This window comes from Athene cunicularia, assembly GCF_003259725.1.
Source record: "Athene cunicularia isolate RWA chromosome 19 unlocalized genomic scaffold, athCun1 chr19_part1, whole genome shotgun sequence".
Classification (NCBI taxonomy): domain Eukaryota; kingdom Metazoa; phylum Chordata; class Aves; order Strigiformes; family Strigidae; genus Athene; species Athene cunicularia.
The window spans coordinates 2,565,119-2,586,278 of NW_020799124.1; the positions used below are offsets into that span (position 1 = coordinate 2,565,119).

The 21,160-nt window shown below is 39.4% G+C and overlaps 1 protein-coding gene across 1 annotated transcript in view; it reads right to left on the minus strand.

Annotated features, from left to right (window-relative positions):
• USP32 (ubiquitin specific peptidase 32) overlaps nucleotides 1-4,005 on the minus strand; it is a 70,710-nt gene extending 66,705 nt beyond the window's left edge. Inside the window, exon 1 of the mRNA XM_026861811.1 lies at nucleotides 3,924-4,005. Within this exon, the coding sequence (XP_026717612.1) occupies nucleotides 3,924-4,005 (82 nt within the window). The remainder of the gene's footprint in view (nucleotides 1-3,923) is intronic.
• Between the last annotated feature and the right edge of the window lie 17,155 nt (nucleotides 4,006-21,160).

Sequence of the window (21,160 nt, forward strand, 5' to 3'; positions counted from 1 at the left end):
CTCTGCAGATCACCAAAATAACTTTTGCCATATGTATGACCACAAGTTGAAGTGCAATAGACTGCAACGGTAGGGAACAAAAGTAATTACTGTTCTCAATTAAAGAACTGGTAAACTCGTTCTCAGTGAGTGAACACAGCGATTTCTCGCCCTGCTTGCTCACGGGATGCCGTCTTTCCCTGCCACAGACCCCTGCCAGAGCACTTCTCACTTCTTCAGAGATGAGGTGCTGTTACTGCTCTAATTCTCTGCATAAATTATTGCTGACCCTGGAGAAGAACAAACACACTCTGCTAGCTGACCAGCACAGCCAGGCAAGGAATCAGGACGGAAAAATAAAATGAAAGGAAGCAGAGACCAAAGTTTTAAAGTGGTTTCAAACACAGAGCATAAACCATCTTGCAGCAACAGCACCGAGAACCCTGAACTCCCCTCCAACAGACAGAAGCATGGACAAAAAATAAATCCAGACTTAAGGAAGCCCTAGAAGTCAGCAACCCTGTCTGGGACGCTCACCTTCACCTGAACACAGTCACTGCTCATTGCCCAGCTTCTAACACCTTCATTCCACATTTTTCTTTCTTTTTCCACTACTATTTTCTTCTGATGCTTCTTCACAGTTCACAGTTTGTATGTGATTTTCCTAGGATGACGGTTTGAGCTCTCAAGCTTTTCAGTATTTGGAATGGATATTTACTCCAATTTAGATTAGAAACAAAACTGCTCTTCTGAGCTGTCCCTTCACTGAAGGTTTGTATTGCCATAGGTGAGCAGAACAGCTTCTGCCACAATTCAGAAAAGCTGTTTCCACTTTATTACCACCATGAAAATCAACTAAACATTTATGCTTAAGATAAGCAAAAAGACATGATATAACTCATTTGTAAGAAATAAACAACCTACTAAAATACAAAACAAAAGCAAATGCCAACTGTGTAAAGACATAAGGACCTTGCTACCAAATACACTGTAATATTAGAAAGATTTGATAACCTCTCTCCCAACAGCACCTATGCAGCTATACTATGAATTGTCCTTTAATTTAAAAAAAAAAAAAAATACAGACTAAGCCTGAAAGTTAAACATAATCTGCAACTTTTGCTTAGGAAGGCAGTGTTTCCTAAAGGCTTTAGCGAGGACTAAAGGCAAGGAGTTCTAATTTGCAGTTGTTGGTATAGTTTTGATCAAGTCTTTACTCAAGTGTTATTTAGTCTCTGGCAGCTAAAAGAGCCAACTCTAGTAAAGCACACTGCTTTAGTATTATTACAAGTAAAGAATAATAAAAGGTTCAGATATTTATACACTGCTAAATTTTAATTTCTAAAGTTAGAAGAAAAATCTTAGAAGTGTTTTGGCACAAACACAATACAAACAGCTGATGAACAATAAAAGGCGCTTGCATTTTGAGCTTTCTTATTCTCAACTCCTGGGGACACATTTGTCTAAAATATAAACCCCAAACTCAGATGCAGAGTGAACTATTTTAGTGTCAGGTCACAAATTTATTTCTTCTGTTACACCGTTATAAACACATGATAACAAACTTGCTATAAAATCTGTGAATGGCTGAAAAATAAAAGCAGAATCACAGATAGAGACACTAGCCCATATAGTCAAGAAAAAAAATTAAAACTAAGATGTGATTAGTTCTGGGACCCTATTACATGTTTGGTAGAAGACCAAGAACTGAATCAGATATTTTTTTTTTTTAACAGGCAAGAGCAAACAATTAGCATCACTATTTCCCAAACTCCATTTCCACTGCTGCATCTCCTGTTAAGAGAATTCCACATTAACGTCTGAGGACTAATATTTTGAAGAGCTATCCTGAAAGACACCATACTAGTTTTAAGTATAACTGTGCTCTATTACAAAATTTATCTCTAAATATATTCATCATTAGATGTATACTATTCCTACGGTCCCACATTCTGACAAACGAAACCACATATTTAGATCAGCTGTGTAACAGCTCTATGGGAAAACGCCTTCCAGTTAATTTTACTGCCACTGACCAGTTTAGATTGATGTGATGACTCAAATTTCAGAGTTTCATATAAACACGCTGTCCACTGTTTCACAGAAGGGAGGCATAGACACAGAAAAGGTATTAGAACGACTTAACACCAAGAGCTACAATGCCCTGAACAGCGTCAGCAGTTGGAATCTCTCCCTGAATCCCTGAAGAGACTCACAAGATGTCCCCAAGGACGTTACAGTCTCTATCAGAAGCAGTACATTTACATAATAAATTGTGAGCGTTTGGTATGAAGAGGTATTTAACAAATATTTTATACTTCTGCCGGTATTTCGCCAGTGTTCTATAGGAGCATTAGTGTGCATTACGGTGCCTTCCTCCTCTAACCTATCTACATTGCAATCTGCTCATTAGTTAAAGAACAAGATTAGTTCACACAAGACATTTACACAGCTATTCTTTAAGCAAGGTGATTAGAAGGCAACACCGAATTGCAGGTAACACAAAAGAAGGGGGGAATTTGTTAGTGGCAAAAAGATCAATTATAATTCTTTAGGAAAAGAATTGTTGTTCGCTGCAAGACTGGAAAACAGGGACCAAAAAGTTCTCACGTTACTTTTCCACTGATAACAACCTTCGTCTACATCCTCACAGAACACAGAGCAGGCTACACAGACTGCACTATCTGCTCCTACAGATTTTTTCCTAAAGCAATGCTGCTTCAGCTATGGGAAGTGCAAATCCACTTTTCTAATTTTTAAGCTAAAACACAGGATTTAACTATATCCCATTGTTAGGGAAAACGTAAAAACCTTCTTCACAAGACTAGGAAATTTCCAGTGCAGAGTAAGATTTTGTTTCTGGATAACACCTAACAACTAGAAACATGGATTGAAAGGAAGTGCTTCTTCAGCCCAAAATAGATTCATGATGCCATATTCAAGTTCATTTTTAGAACAAATTTAATCTGCAAAACTGAAGTTCTCATAATTACTATCCCAATACTTTCAGTTCTTTTTTCTCTGCATCCACTGACATATTAAATCTGGCACTTCCTGTTCTGCTTAGGTTTCTGAGATTCTTCCACTTTTTTTTTTTCTTCAACATTTCAGAATTTTTAAAGCAGAAATTTTCCAAGCTAATGAAATAAAATTAATCATTTAAAACAACTATCAAAAAATCCAGCTAAATCAGTGTTCATTTGTAGAGCTCCACTAAGACAGCAGCATATACCTGTTAAAGTACTTCAGTTCATGACTTGCTGCCAGTCTGCCACAGGACAAAACCTGGGCATTTCCATTATCACTTTAAATTAAAATAAGGAATATCAATACAAAACACAAAAGAAACGTTAAGTATACATTCTGTGTTAAATACTTCACATGAAATTAAACTGTATGAGCAGATGACAACTGAAAGACCAGTTAACAAAAAGATAGATCGAATGTGGGTCAAAATCACAGCTTGTGAGAAAAAATTCAAAATTGGTTTAATTTTTAAAGGACAAGGATTCCAGTTTTATACAAAATGCAATTAGCTCTTATTTTGGCCCGGTGACATCGTCTCTCATAACTTCTGGGTCCAATTCAGATTCTAAATGAAGCGAAATAGTTTCAAAGGATTAGGACATTTTAAAAAAATAAATAAAATAAATGTTATACAAGACGCTGGGAAGTGTAGCTTTGTCTTCCCTTTGCAGTTGCTGGTTAGAGGCATGTACAGCACCCTGAGGCCTCACCCCAGACCCGTTCTACACGGCCTTTCTCTGTCACTCACCACAGGAACCAGCAGCCAACCTGACCAGAAGAGAAATCAAATCCCTTTTTAAGGTACGGAATGTCTCGCTGACCGTTTATAACCATTCTAAAAGTCAAAATTGAAGCGTATGGCAACGTGCAACCCCAGATGATATTTCTGCCCATCTTCTCGGTTTGCCCAGGGTTACCTGTTCCAGAGTACGGGACCGTCCTGTTACTTTCAACAGCATCCTTGTCCCAGAAACCGCCTGGTTGGCTGGGCATTTGCATTCCACCTTAATGCACCGGTGAACACATTAACCTATGCAGCTTACTGATACCATTCCAGAAAAGAGATCGTTATTTTGCCCCAAATACACTACGATGACTTGCCAGCCTCATCAGCACAGTTCCACGTGATGGGAGAGGCGTTATGTGCTGTGACAGGCTAAAAGGAGAAGGGAGGGGAGGATTTAAACACCCTAGAGATCACGACATGTCACTTGATATGCCAAGTCACCCTACCTGAGATAGCTAATCACTTTAGTGGAGGTAATGATTCAGGTAAACTGCTTCAGTGCTTTCACCATTTCTACATGAAGCAACATAAACAGTGGGAAACAAACCCTGGTCATTACAAACTGCCTTGAGTATTGTTTGTCTGAACTTTTCTCAAGCCTATCCTATCTTGCCTCAAAACCAAATAAAGGCCTTATTGCAAATGTTATATTTTTAAAAGAAAGTCATCTGGTAAAACTATTAGTGTGTTTCTTGGCTAAGAACTCAGCCACGTGTCAGTACTACACTAAAATAATGAAGGAATTCTTTTTTATTGTCATTATAATTAACGATTTAATGGTCTACACAGAAAAACGCTGTGATTGATTATAACTTGCTGCAGTTTTTAAACAGATTTGCTGAACCACTACAAAACTCTACGCAGACAAAGATCAATATTCAAACCAAGATCTGAACCCAGCTTATACCTATGGAGAACCAAAAATCCAGAACTTTTACACCAGTTTAATAAAACTGCAGTTAAAAGAGATGCACTTTTCCCAAACACGTCCCCACCTAAGGACTACAGCAAATCTCCTCAATTGCAAACACAAGCTCATAAAAAAACCTCCTCAGAGGTGTTAAAATTCATTATATAAAAAAGAAATGCTAAGTATTATTACACAACTAAGCTGAAAACACTAAAGCTATAGAGTCATTACTACCAAAAGTAAAATGTCCCTGAAAAAAAAAAAAAAATCACAAAAGAAAATGTGCATTTGGATTTTGCCACTCTTTAGGCAAGCAGGATATTTTTCTTTCAGTAAGTGCTAGCAATAATAGAGTATTCAAAGTTTTGTGAATTAGACCATTTCAAACTCTTAGGCAGAATCTACCTTAATGGATTTTTCTTCTACATTCATCTTTGCCCAAAGGCGTCATTGTCTCATTACATAAATGATCTTTTCATATGAAAATTAAATGTTAGAAATGCTTTTTGTAGTTCTTCAATACTGCACATATCACATGGACATTCACAGTAATTCAGACTAAGTATAATTTAAAGAAAAAGCAACTGCTTCAAGCAATATAACAAATTAAGAAATAACTTGATTTTAAAATACTTAAAAATTGAAAGTCTTACTTAGAATTAACCTCCAGAACTTTCTTTCCTATACGGAAACTTAAACTAGGAAGTCATCGGTTTTATTATGAATAATATCAAAGACTAGACTGTAAAATGCAGTTCTGAAAACACACGTGCAGCACTTGGAGACCCGCACATATACCTCCAGCATGCTTTCCATCTCATCGGACGCTCCCAGTAGAACCCAGCTAGCAGTCAACACCCAACTGGAGCTCACCTACAGTTCTAACCAAACGCTGTGTGCTCCTGGGTAGCCTCCACTGAACATCCAGTCCCATATGTTATTCAAAATAATTCTGTGAGTTACCACCAAGCAATTCAGTACTGCTGACTCCCTAGGGTGCAGTAACAAAACGGATAGCAAACACGACGCTCATGACAAAGGCAAAGGCTGATCAGTCAAGGACAGGCAGAAAAACTCTCAGTACGTCTGTCTACTCATTAAGAACACAAATTTACTCTCATTCAAGGACAGGCAGAAAAACTCTTAACGCTTCTTCTACTCATCAAGAACACAACTTCACTTCGCAGGTGTCCATAAGTACCCAGCTCTAAGGTTTTGTGGCGAGACACCAAACATTTCCTGATGCCCTCAGTCAGCAGTAGTAAAACAAGACCACAGCTCCCAACCCAAGGAGGAATCCAGCACCCACCTGGCCCAGCAGGACTCAAGTGGATGCACAGCTCCCCGCTGAGCAAATCTTTAAAATTAAGAGACTACTGTTAAATAACCCAGGAGGCCCTAAAAAGCACAATTGAGTAGGCTCCAGTTTACAGAAATCCTTGAAATAACTTAGTCAGTGGACAGAAATAATTCTGGTATTTGAAAATGCAACACTTGTTCTACCTCTCTCCTCCACTTCTGTATGCTCGCCATATTTTGAATTTCTTCTCGAACCAAAAAAGAGCAGGATCATTTTAAAAATAAGTAGCAGCTAAGTCATTCAGATGCCATGATAAGAGCTCAAGGACATACGACTTATTAGACCTACCTGGCACTCCACATATACCCAATTATTTAGAACAAATGTACAAATTCACAACCTAACCAAAAATATACTCAATTTTCAGAAGATCTTGTAATTTTTCAAATGACAGACAGCTGTAACATCTGATTTCTTCAAAACCAGAAAAATCATAATCAGTCCTATCACAAAGCAGCAGTTGTACAATAACCTTAATTTACGAAATTAAATAGACATATCATGCCTCACCTAATCACATTAGTTGCTAATGCTATGTTCTCTTTTATTCGCACAAAGCTTGTCATCCCTTCACAGGCCCAGTGTTTGAATGTGATTTCATTTTTTTGAGTACTGAAGAACTGAATGCCTTGCTTATTTTATGAAATGAGACAGTAGGCTGGCTTCCCTTGCAGCACAAGTAAAGGGGTTGAGGGTTGCTTTACTCATTTCTCCCACAGTGCCAGCAGCCAGAAAGCCTGATACTGTTACAGGTCGAGTACAACAGGACTCAAGTCACCTCCTCTGTTTTTTTTTTCTTTCACATTTCATTAGAGATGCTTCATATCATTTTGGAAAGCTTCCTAGCTTCTATTTTGGTCTTATTTATTTTTTTTTCTGTGGGATACTTGTCAGGTACATTTAGGACCCCAATGTTATACTTCACAAAAACAAGGCTTTACAAAGTTCAAGATGAAGAGAAATATTTCACAGAATCTATCAGGTTGGAAAGTATCTCAGGAAATCACCTAGTTCAACCCCAAACTTGAAACTGGGTCAGCACTGAACTCAAACCAGCTTGTGGAGTGCTTTGTCCAGGCAGGTCTTGTAAACCTCTAAGGATGAAAATTCAACAACTTTCTCTGGGTGTGTGTATTTTTTTTAAAAAGTACAAAAAAAAAAAAAAAAAAAAAAAAAAAAAACCTAGAAACTGATTAGAAAGGGGTGATCATGAAAATAACTGATTTCACTGATTAAAACGCAAGAAATAAAGCAGAACAAGCAACAGATGAGCTATGAGATATATAGGCATATAATTATAAAACAAATATTTTGAGTACTCAATTTTAATCTACATCAATATAAGAAAATATATTACATATGTAATTGCCTGATAGTGTACTTTTAGCTTACATCAAGATGTTTAACACTCAAAATGAGGATTTGTTCAGCTTATCCTTTAACTTCCAGCCACCACTGGAATGATATTATCTATTTACGCTCATTTGGCAGCTTTCCTGACCGCTTTGATTTGAATCTCTAGTAACATGCCAACAGGACAGAAATGCATCTAATATTATGAGACTACTATTATTTAGAGACACGATTCACTGGTTGAAGTAAGAAACCAGAGGACAGCATTTACCGAATCATATTTAAAGGTTTTGAGGGCTTTTTGCTTTAAGATCTTACAACTGTTTCTCGTTCATGAAATGCCTACATTCTTAAATCCTCTTTCACAAGACTTACACCACTGTGTGCACATCCAACATTTGAACGCTTACTCACCAAGTAGAGCTGGACTTGGGAACCATCTAAGAATTACTAAAAACCTACTAAAAGGTATGCGACCATCTCCCTCAGAACCACAGCACTCACAGAAGCCTAAGCAGAAGGCAACCTTTTCCTCTAATTCATGAGTTTTCAATTGGTATTTCGTAAAGAACTTCTAAAGACCACAAAAAGCATCTCAGGAAAGGAAACTTACTGTTAGTTGACATAAGTTCACTACACAAATGTTCCTCATTTCCAATAGGAAATAACAGGCAGTTATAAGTAAGAAGAGGTTGAAAACCACTGAGTACACTTCTCTAAACTTGGAACCTGAAGTAAAAGAAGAGAAAGTGGTCACTGCAATTTAGCAGATGAAGAATTACCGATAAATAACCTCTCTTCTAATAGTAGCCTCTTTTCATCAGTTCAGGGAAGTTTAGGTTGAACTCCCCAAGTCACTTGTGCGTTGTAGCACATGTTCAGCAGGGACTACTGAGGTATCCTCCCCAAACAAGCACCAGAACTAAATGCCAAAGTTGTGAAATAATTACTGCTCTGTGAATTTGAGCAGCTCCTCACAGCTCTACAGATTTATAAACAGGAAGTGTGAAGCTATGCATTTGTACCTGCTTTAATCATATGACAGAGCCCTAAAGCCATCAAATACCGGCTGACATAACAAGTCTCACTGTATAACCTAGGCTGTCTCAACAGTGGATCCTATTCATTCTGATAGCTAGGAAAAAAAAAAAAGTCTGAGAGAGATCTAGGCATTTTCATCACATGCATCTGAAAACTCCGAGCTCCTTAAAACCGGTTTATACCCCCTAGAAAACAGAAAACAACATAGCCTGAAGAACATTCTCCTACCTACAGTGTTCAAGCACTGTTTTTCAGATATGAGAGAAAAGAAGGTAGAACAATTGCCTTCATGGGATAGAGAAAGAAAAGAATAAACCACTAAAATCATTCCCTAATCATTTTTCCTAAAAATGCATCTGGGATTTTAAAAGTTAATTTCATAGTCTGCAGTAATAAAAAGTAGTCTTCTGTGGGCTCAAGGACTGAGTCCCTGGATTTTGTCACCAGGTTGAGATCAAGACAACCTCAAATAGATGATTATATATTTGCACAAGTCTTCCATCATCCTTTTCACAGATTTATTACATCTGTATGCTTGAGGATGTTAATGATCAGACACCAGATATATACGCCTCGATTTAAATAAAACAAATGTAGCTATTTTTCAAATTCAATCAAGACACAGAAGGTCATTAGCAAGATTTATCCCCTGCCCATCAGATAACATTAGTCATTATTGGAAAGCATACTAACTAACCTTTTTGTGGATTAAAGGGGGTTTTCATTGCTTTGACAGGCTTGTTGTTCTCCAATTGGTGGCATCTTTGAGACAGACAAACAGGAAAGAAAACTGTCTTCAAAAACTACAATTTCGTGACCTCACCAGAGGCAAATCCCGTGAAATCAATATACCTGCAAGCTTTGCCTCCATATTAGCTGGCATTTGAATTGCAGGTGCATTTTTGAAAGACGCCACTATTTTTGTTCTTTCTTTTTGCTCTTTTTCTTTGCACAAAACAAAACACAATGGAACGGATCTATCAGCAGCCAGCCATTTCTCCAAACAGTACACTCACTGACCACACTGACAATGGGACAGTTCCCCCTTCTTCCACCCCAGCACACAATCCACAATAATTTTACCCTACTTTAAGACAAAGAAAACCCCATCTTCCTCTCTCTGGCACAACTTTGACAGATCTATGATTATTCACTGACATTTTTTTTGTTTTAAGGGGTTACCTGACTATTTAGTATACATAAGCTGAAAATGGCCTGAGTTAGCATGACCTGCTCTAAGTATCACTCACAAGAACTTTGGCTATAGATTCTGTAATCTCATAATTTTCAAGTACCTTCATAAATTTACGCTCAGTCTGCGATTATATTCTGAAAGTTACTTAAGCAGACACATTAACAGTCACTGGAAGATACAGTCCTTAGAGATCTGAAATAAATTGGCCATCAACACAACAAAGTCATCTTTTTCCTGGGGAATCCTTACTCAAATATTCTATACACAACGCAGCACTGTGCAGGAGTTAATACGATAGTAATAGAAAATTCTTCCTTTTATAAAGTTTTATTGGCCCAAAGACAGCCCTTTAAGGAATCGGGTGTCAAGGCTGCCAGCAGAACAAGTAAAGGATAAGGCAGACTAGAGCACTACGTCCTTGGCATAAGGCAAAGCCTAACACTGGGCAAATCTCAGGAGCAGCGAGCAAGCAGATGGCCTGATGAACAGCATGGCAGTAGAGGGGTCGGAAATCAGAGACACGCGTTGGAAAAGGCACTAAACCAAAAAGGGATGCTGACTGGTCTAAGGAAGCCTGCCCAACATGCAGCACTGGTCTAGGAATTAAACTGCTGTTGGAGCTTAGGGCTAAGAAAAAAAGAAAAAGCAACAGACTCAAGAGCCACGTTACTAATGTACGCTATCACAAATTTAGTTGACAAAATAATCAATAATCTTATGCCCAGTTTGGAATGAACCATTTCTTTTACTTCACCTATACGACCTGTCCATGAATTCCAGCTCCTTACAAAGAAGTCACCCTCAGAAGGAGGTCTGCAGGGTCAGGAAGAGCTCTCGCCCCACGTTCAGAACCCACACCTTTTCCACAGCAACAGGCAAAGCAGCGCCTCTGGCTACTATAAATGAGATGACCATAACTCAGCAGTATTCATAACAAGAGATGTCTAAAATCGCATCCCTTACTTTTCACTCCCAAACCGTGCAGCTGGACACAGATTTTTACAGGGCATGAGGGAAAAAGGGCGACTGACAAGACTCAGTGCAACATGCACTGAGTGGACACAGCACAACTTCATCGCGTCCGTCCACATGGCCACGTCATCCACAGCGCAGTCAGCTGTCTCTGCCAGCAAGCAGAAAAAAAAAAAATAATAATTGCAGTACCATCTCATGCTCAAGGGTGAAAAAGGCCATTAACACCAGACTGCTCTCACATTTTCATCTCCTTGAATAGAAGTTACATTTTAGCTACAGTTATTTATATTGTGAGCGTTTAACCACAAAAACTCTCCTCACCTTCACAACCTTTGGTTACTCCCAAAATGGAACTGCAATAAATAAAACTGCAGCCATTCACAGCCTAAAAGTCAGCCTTATTTTCTGAAGCTTTGAGAACCAGCAGCACTCACTGCATTTTTGCAGATGTTCTGAACAACTGAAATTAAAACTAGTGTCTCAAAAATACGATCACAACATTTGGAATGATCACTACTTCTAGAGGTATAGTTAGCCACCACTGATTACATACAGAGAATTCACAGTTGAAGAATTTGTATAATATTACCTAATATAAAACTTTCTCAGCATTTAACAACCAGGACACAATGTTAGAGAAGGCAGATCTAATTGGACATAAGTATATTTGGCTTTCTTTTTGTAATGTTTATCCATTATCACTGTTTGTGTCCGCAGAAATGCCACAAGTTCCAGCACGGTTCTGTGTAAGTAAGAATGGCCTAACAAATAATGTTTTGATAACTAGCCTGTTTTATACATACAATGATTCACTGGTTAAGTAAACAACATCGTTATTTAGCAAAACATCAATTTATATTAGAGAGCCTAAAACAACCTTTCTGTTCTCCTACAGAAAAACAGTATTAAATGCCTCACATGGACAGAATAACATCAAAGACAAATATTACATTCATTGTGCAAGAAATAATTGTAAATAACTTTTTAAAAAATCAAACTCATTTTCATGTCAAGTAAACTTTTAATTATGAAACATGCAGATCAACTTCTTAGCTTTGGAAGCAGTATATGAGTTTAAATCTAACTTTAAAATTCAAAACATTTGGTTCTTCTGATTTATGAACTTTAGAATACACTTCTTGACCAAATGAATGTATTTTCCACCAAAGAGTTTATTTTAAACACTACCTGTTATATTCAACTTCACACCTCTAACAAGCTACATTTATAACTCCAGCTCTTCTAAAAATACATACACCAATGCTTTTAAAGACCTCCTATACTTTCACTAGAAGTTAAATTCTTCAAGGCTGCTATGTTTAAAATCTGTAACGAAAGGGAGTTTGAATCATGTATTTGTTTCTTCTGCTTGACAGTATGTTCCTTCATTTCCTATTTGACATGGCATCCCTCAGAGGCTCCACCATAAAAAAAAAAATATTATTTAATAAAAATCCCATTTCACCTTAATGTGGTTCTCCTTCAATTAACACTCAGTGTTCCCTCCCAGTTTTCCCTTATCAATCATTAGATGCTTCTCAGATGTAAGCAGAAAAAGGGCAGCCATGTATTGGTCTGAGGTTACAAATTTTATCAATGCTTTAAATATCAAACAGGTGAACTGCTTTAACAGCACTACATCACATGAATGCATAATAGAGCAACAATTATAAAAAACTACCCTCCCTGCAAACCATTTACTGCTGGAAATTACTGTCCCTCTTTGTCCTTGGACTTGGATATCAGTTCTAGAGCAAGGTAGCTGACAGGGTGTAGCTTGCCTGTCGCCTTGGAGCCCTGCAGCTGCAAGTATTCAGCATTTAGCTTGTTTATATCTTCCCTTCTCTAGTTCCTCTTTAAATTCTCCAGGAGAAATCTAGAAACGGACTGAAACAGCAACATGTATCACAAACCACATCCATCTTTCAAGCCAGAGATGCAAGATGCGTGCTCCCCGTCACGGGCAGCAGCAAGTAAACATGAAGAGCCGGTGGGTACGAGAGAGCCGGGAGGTGACAGCGCGGGGAGCGGAGCAGCGCGGCAGGTCCCGGCACCTCGGGACGGCAGCATTTCCCAACGCCGTCTTCCAGGGGAGCTGGCAGAGCCGGGAAGCCACGGGGAGAGGCAAGGCCGAGGGCTGCGAGACAGCGGGAGGGTCTGGCGGCATCAGCGCCCGGCGGGTGCCTCTGCCCCTCCCGCCCTCCTCCTACCTCACGGCGGAGCGCGGTTCTCCTCAGAAAGTCGTCTAAGGAGAAGTACTGCGAGGATGGGATGACAGTAGGAAGTTCCTCTTCCACTAAAACGTCTTTTCACTGTCAGAAAGAGAGACACGGACTGAATTGTAAAAGGATCAGAAATACCCCTGTCCTTTGCTGTTCTTCGGCATGTATGCTTTTAGTATTCAGTCCCATACTCACACAAAAAGGGAGGATTTCCCTCATGGCTTTGTTACAACATTAAGCCTTGTAACATACCCTGGGTCACTCCCAAGCAGAAAATACAGAGTTTGAAAGAAAACATTGATTTCCAAGGGCAGCTCATTCCAAGGATTGTTCCTGCACAGAAACAAAGCCTGTGAAAACACCAGTTGCAAGTCATTCCCCAGGTTACGGTTTCCGTACTGAATGATCTTACCACATCAGAGCTGGAGAAAAGGTCAAGCCGGAGTTACTTTCTTGCTGATGTAAGTTCACGCATAGGTATTTTTATAGCAAACATTCCCAACAAATTTCGTATCTGATACGCAAAGCCAGGAATGTTGCTCACAGTCGGCTTGAAGGCCGAATTCCTCCTCATGTAACACTACTCAAGTGCAAACTACAAATGAATTGAGCTTTGTAAAGCCTCCTTACATTTTTTTCCTGCTATCACCTGAATTGTTTATTATGTTAGATTTGTGACAAGGAATATAATTATTACGCTCAAGTATAAAATTACCACAAAGGGCTTTTTTGCCTCTGTGGAATATAGACTGTGGGGGTGTGGGGGGAACTTAAGTGCTTTTTAAAAATTTAAATGAAGTTGTTGGAAACCTACTTCACCCACCAGCCACTTGTTACATACTTACCTTTTAAAGAGGATATAAGCTCCCTTATATCCTCTTATTCCCATGCTATTTTGACATATCTCTTTTCAACGTAGTCCCTTACCCAAGCAGCTTTCAATTTAGATATGATATAAACTCTTTAAAACATTTGAGACTAGTAATTCAACAAACAAATGTGTGGCAACACATCAATCAAAAGCATACATTGGCAATATTAGAAAGAGCTGGAGAAGTCTGTTTTATCTTGTGATTAAATCAAATATTGCAAGCCCTAAGCATGGCATTTCTTGTGCCATGCTCTGTTTGTGAGGGATCACTTTTTTAAGGATTAACTTGTAGCTGAGGAGACATGGTTTAATTCCTGACTTCGCTGTGGTATTCCTGGGTGACTTTATGTCTAGTAATAATCTTTTAATGTTTTGGTTGCTCCTCTGAATTACAAAGATAACAATAGACAGAGAGTCCCGTTTGGCTTGGAACAAGCTGCACTGGGATACAGCCAGACCCAAACTGGCAGAGCAGTTACAGAAAGCAATTAGAGCAGGAAGCAACTACAATGTGTTGTAAGACAGCCTCACACCAATTTCTTCTAGTTTTCATGCTGATTTCTCCATGACTATTCACCCTTGCCTCACCTCCCTTAAGTCTCTTACTTTCAGTAAGTTCCATTATGAAAAGGCAACAACAAAACCCCAAGTAACAAGGCACACTGCAGAGCTGACGTAGCACTCCCAGGCCTGTTTCATCTAGACACACAGGAGTGAAGGAACCTGCTGGGACAATTCCTGTCGATGCTATTGCAACCACCACCGTTTAACTGCTGTCCGGCATCTGCTCAATTCTGTGTTGCAACAGGGATGAATTACCAACATCCTTCTCTGGGTATTTACAGAAACCCATCCCTTTTCAGCTTTCAAAAAAACATCAAATTAAGCTCTTTTAGTTGCCCCTCTCTAGAGAAATACATCACTTCATCAATTCTTAGCAGACTCCCTCTATGCCAGATCATTTTTTCTAGTATAGATAACCAGACTTTTATTCCATTTTTCAGCTGAGGCCTCACCAGCACTTTGCAAAATGACTCCATTTTTATCTGTTATGTCTTGACAGAACCTCTACTTGTAGCATACACAAACCCTGTTCTCAGGCAGCAAACATTAGGCCGTTCAGGGTTTTTAATGACAACTGGTTCACTTACTAAATTGTGAAAAAAATTAACATCTATAATGACAATTACAAGCCAGATCCTGCCACCTGCTTAAAGTATAGTCAGAAAGAGCTGACTTGATATTTGATGCAAATGAGGAAGCAGAAACTTCTAGTGAGGAGTTTCTTCCTCTAGAGGAAGGAAAATGGATTGGAACGATGGTTAACACTTCAGATTTTTAGAAAATGCTCTTTCCAAAATGGTTAAAACTATGTATTACATTAAAACTGGCTGCTTTTCACAGCTAGCTAAGTTGTTTAGACTTATACTGCATTTTTGTATGACATTTAAAAAAAAAAAAAAAGCTAAAGTGACATCTCTTTTATGTCCCAGAGATACAAATGATGTCTAACAAGCAGTAGAATTTTGTTTGAAGAGTGCTTTAAAATAATTTACTGCATCCATTGTATGTACCATGGCTTGCACCAGATTTAATAACAAAGATATTCTAGATTGGAAAATCAGACTGGAGGCTTACGATGGCAGTGTCTTTGTTCAGATTAAATTAAGCATGTTCTCAAAGGCATTGAAGCAGGAACCTAGAGATAAGACTTTGTATGCTAACCATGGATTAGATCTGGCAGTAAGTTTTTAATGAAGCCTTATTGGGGAGCATAAGATTATAGATGTTGCTGCTATTTAAGTGTTATGTCAAAGGTAAATCAAATTAAGATACAGTGAATTTAAACTTGTATTAGATGAATTGAGGTACTCTCTTCTGGTAGAAAAGTGCTACATATGTGAATCTAACCGTAACTGGCCCCGTGTCGGTTTGATTGCGGTGATTTATTTAATTATTTGCTAATCACAAATTAATTCATAAGCACTTAGCAAATATCTTTAAGTGTCTTTGCATCATTGTCAAGTATCTGTGGAAAAACAGACATTTACTGCTGCACGGAAGCTGCAGGAGGCTTGCAGCAACGCTGGCTGCTTGGCAGAGCAGCTGTCAGTCACCAGGAGGGTGGTTGGCAGTCCACGAGGCTACCAGAAATGCGGGAAAATAGTCACACAAGCTTCAGCTGAGGCTGCAGTGGGCATCTGCTAAGGAGAAGGTGTTTGGAGTTGCACTGAAGAGGGCTGACGATAAGCCAAGTAATTGTGGAACTGCTGCAGTGAATCTAAAACAATTCTGACGAGACCTGTGTAAGTCTCTAGGATTTCCTGATTTAAAATTCAGTAAAAACAAGGACCAAAAATGCAAGTTCTACACCCTGCTCTGTTATTTGCCTTTAAATCTGTGCCTCTTTCCCCAATATCTGTCTCCCCACCTTGGGATATTAATAATTTTTTAAGGATCAGTTGATTTTTGCAAACTACTTAAAAATATATAAATGTATTCTGCTATCCTGTGTAAATGCTGCACTCTTCTCCAGAACAGTTGACATCTTTATGTTGAGGATGGTATAAAAAAAAACCAAACAAAACATTAGGCTACTCTTTAGTATTTGTACTTAATATGAGGTTAAGAAGTAGGGCTGAAGGGGTTTTCAGCACAAAAATGAAAAAGCATCCAGAGAGATAAAACTGAAGCTGAAACTGCCGTGTGTGTTGTATAGGAGCTGATGGCCCCACAGACAAAAAAATACAAAATAGCACAAGGGGTTGAGGAATTGATAGAATAATGGGAAAACTCATGTCAAAGGCCTACGCTGGAGCAGAAGGGATCTCAGAGTTTGCAACTTCCACTGAATAGCAGCTCATAGCACCAAAGATTCACTGACTCGCCACATCTCGTAAATATTTCCTTATAATTATCACTTAGTTGTAATATTTTTCTTAAGTAGCTTCATATTATTATGGATTATTTACAAATGGGAGTATTCTGCTAAAACATTCCGTGGGATGGGTCACCCTTATCAATTTGTATATTAGGAACCCAGTAAGGGACTTTTCTGCGTTTTTATTATTTCTAGTCATCAAAAGTCAAAGCTATGTCTAGAAAAATATGTGAGCGTGTAAGTGCTCAAAACAATCATGTGGGGCTTAAATATTTTCATGTCAGAGGTCAGCGTTTCAGTCTGCCCACTATTTAAGAAACCCTTCCTTGTCTGTCCTGATCTTCCCCAAGCAACTGGAGGCAGGGAGGGCAAGTCCTCCCCAAGCATTTAAACATGATAAAACCTTTTATTTTTTCCTTTTTTAAGTAAAAAAAACTAACCCTGAACAAAACCACCATTCCATGCTAGAAGCACATAGAAAACGTAATTTTCTCAAATGGTCACAGAGCAGAAATATCAGAATAGAATTTATTATTGCGTCTAACGGGTTGTGGCCAGAAAAGTCCTACTTGCTACATTAGGATTTATTCTTTTAAAGACATTTGTGTGCTTTTGAAATGTAGATCCCAGATCTCCAACACAGACACAGTGAACAGAACTATCTTCATCCCTCGGTCTGGAAAGAAACTTGATGAAGGACTATGAAGGCCAGTTATCATCTGTAATTTGCATTGAGTGCCACCAGTGAGGATCTGAGACGCTGTGCACTGTACAAACACGAGACAACTTTCATCCCTTCCTGCCTCCCAGACGGTCCTATGGGCGCAGCAGAGCACATCTCAAATACCTGACAGGAGCAGAAGGCGCAGTAAGAGTGTTTGTTCAGGGCAGGCCTGCAGTGTTCGTCGCTAAACCATTTCCAAACTAATGAACCGAGGAATGAGAAACACCTGGAATCATTCATTACCTGCCAATCTATTTCTGATGTAATCAGAGGGAAAGGGGAAAAGGCTCCCTCAAAGAACAACAGAAATACATATGCAAATTGCAACTTTTATCACATCCCACATTTTCTAAGAAACAAGTAGTTTAGAATAGTAGTCAGAGGGTGACATTTGCTACAGATTTATATGAAAAAAAAAAAAAAAAAAAAAGGAACAGATTCTCACTAGGACCCTCCTATGTCATATTGTTATCATATAAGCAGTACTCCCACACTATTGCCAGCATGAACTTTGTAGCAGAATTTTGCAGGTGAAAAGGGCATGGCTTTTATGGTCAAAGCTGAATTAAAAAAAACAAGAGAAGAAAACACATGTAATACTTATAGAATTCAGTTTTATTAAGCTCGTGGTAACTAGCACCAGCAGGGAAGATAATGTTAAGACTTCCTTTTCTTATTTCTCAGAAAGTCCCATCCTATTTTTAATAAACTTTGTGTTTATTTTTTAACCACAAATATTCAAAGAGCATTTCTTCAGACTCAGTAATCATCTCGTTGTTGAAGGGACGTGTTAGTGAATGCAGCGCTCACCAGGGTTGCAGTGAGGTGTAGCCAGGCGACTCTCCAAGTAAAACAATTTGGATTTTCCCCCTCCCCTTATTTTCAGTATGACAGAACTTTTTTTTTTTTTTTTTTTTTTTCCCCTCACCCACCCTGCAGATCCCTGCTTCCCAGCGTTCTCCTGACTTGTTCAGGCAGTTGCCCTTCCTCACCCACCCTCACACTCCTGCCTCTGGGCTGGCCATTGTCCCCGGCTTCTTCCCAGCAGCAGCAGCCACTTCATACCTTCCTCTTCCTTGATGAGTCGATACCGTGGAAGCAGGGTGGGGAGACAGGAGAGAAGCGTGTCCCTCTGCCCCAGAGGGCTGAGCTCTAGGGACAGGACAGCGTGGAGGTGACAACTACTGCTGCACAGGCAACAGTGACAGGAGACCTGCTGCTCACACCCGCGTGTGGCACACACCCTACCTGTATGGCAGGTTGTAGCAGAGATGGGAAGAGGCTTTGGGCAGCACCGCTCACAGCAAGGGAAGTGGAAGCATCCCACAGGCCTTACTGGAGCTGTGGACTACCTCTGTTTCAATTCTCTTATAAAAGGGTGGTAAAACAATTAATATTTTTGCTGAGCCACTTCCCTCTGGATGTTTTTGTTCAGGGAGCTCGTGACAGGTTTAAACCCACCCTGAATTGCTGCTCATGTTACTACTCAATACATCATTTCAGCTCATGTTATTAATAGCGTTATCTACACAACCAAAGAAAATGAGGTACGTCACATGAGTTCTTAGCTATTTTAAGATTTGTGGGTAAGTGATTCCCCACTTTTACTGCAGTTGCCTTTGAGACACGCAGAAGAAAACACCATAAGGCACCCTCAACTCTTGATGTTCTCTTAAGTAAAGCTTCCCTGTGCGTGGAAGGGTGACACAATCACACTTGAGGCCCACAAAGAGCAGTAAAAACCCTTTTTTTTTTTTTTTTTCCTGGCAGACTTTGCTGATGTTCCTCCAACCCAGAAGTAACAAGGTGCCACGGCTAATGAAATCACAAGGTAAATGCAATGCATTAGAAATTTTTATAACTATCACATCCTTCCCGATTTTCTATCGACCTGTTTGATTATGCCGTATACAGGGAAAAGTGTGATGGAATTAATCAGCCTGCCGGAGTGAACGCTAAAGGAACAGATGAGCTTTGGCAAGGCTGTTGCTAGCATTGAAAAAGAAAAACTGTGACAAAAAAAAAAGGCAGACCTAAATCCAGAAGCATGTCATTCAGAAAGTGAGACATGCTATGATTTATCAACGTAACAAAAATTGATGGGAGCATAGATCTCCCATTTCAAAGTGTTGTTTCTGTGTAGATTAAGAGTAGTGTCTGTCATCAGGAAACAAGAGGAAAAGAAATATATTTGATAAAAGCGATTCTGTGCTCTCTTGTAGACAGAAAAACACTGTTGTTGGAATGGAAGTAAAGGATTTCTCTGCAGTTTCACCCTCGGCAGGAAAAAAAGAGTGATGTGATACGAGGAAGTGCCAATAATTAATACCAGAAGATCAAATGAAAGGAGTGGCTGGGCAAGAAGTGACTAATGTTTACTCCATTTCAGAAAAGTCCATATTGTGTTGCAGAGAGGATGCTTGCATCGCCCCCAGAGTGCCGCAGCAGCCCCGGTGCACAGCAGGCAGTGACTTACCACTGTGGCACAACGGGGCAACCTTGCCTTTCAAAGAAAGAGCTGCTTTCTTCTCAGCTCAACAGCTGCTGCACACAGGGTCTCCAACATCTCAGCGGTTTGATTGTTGTATTTAGAAAAGGCAATACCAAAGCATAAAACGTGTAACAACTTCATGAACGTTTTGCCAGCAGCTGATACAATGGAAAGCGCATCTCGAAACAGCAGGGCAGCAGAGTAAAACAAAAACCATGGAGCCAGTACCATCACGTCATTTGGCACATCCTTGCACTTCCCTTAATTCTGTTCCAGATCTTGGAAGGAGAGGCCAAAGCATCTTATTTGCTAATTAAGGTTTCACACAATTCGAACACCGAACAAACAAAGGACATCCCCAAATAGAGAAACCTGCCAGCCTTCATGGCCTTGCCAACAGACTGATGTCTCAGTTCAGGGCTTTCACAACACAGATAGTAAAAGAACGTGGACAGCTGCGTGTACAGATGTGTGCACGCACACACATTTTTATGCTGGTACGCACACACTACCACTGATCATGATCCAAAAGTTACACCTCCCTGTGTGAATTAAGGACACTCCAGACACCCTACAGAGAGGGATTTAAAAAAAAAAAAAAAAAAAAAAAAAATAACAGACCTCTATTTTATGGTGTCAAACAGCTAATGATAGTAATTAAGGATTTTTGAAGTTCTTTCCCAAGTAGCATTATCTAAGATAGGATCACGCCTGTAATCTGTCCAGAGTCAATGAAGAACTGCTGATCAAGCCAACAAAAAAAGGTCCGACGACTCGCCACCTGCTCAAACCACTACATCACACCTCATTCCCCTAAACACAGCGATAAGCCACAACAGGATGCAGGTGACCAGGTTGTTTAGCTGCCATTTCAACTGAGCACGCCGTGGCTGCTGATGTGTTACAGTGGACTCTCAAACCCAAACGTGACAAATCGCTGCTGGACAAATAGCTCCTACAACCTTTTGCCTTGCCATTTTTGTGGATTGAGTGTACCCGCGCAGCAAGGTAAAGCATTAGATGTCAATCAAGATTTTGTCTACTATATTATGTATTTGCATGTGGTTTTATTATATGAAACGCTGTTAAATGATTCATAGAAGCCTTTGGCACTCACTGTCCCTTTGGTTACAAGCCCAGGTAGTCCTAAAAGTGCTTTTGGCCTAGCAGCTCGTTTCCACTATTGTAATAAAAAATAGGCCTGGAATATTGAGTAGATTCTTGAGCAGATTCTTAGGATTAGAAGACAAGTTCAGAGTTGCTGGAGGTTACCAAATTGTTGCAGATTGAAAAAGAAAATTGGTGTATTCAAGGAAAGGAGCAATTTGAAGTTCTTATAAAGCA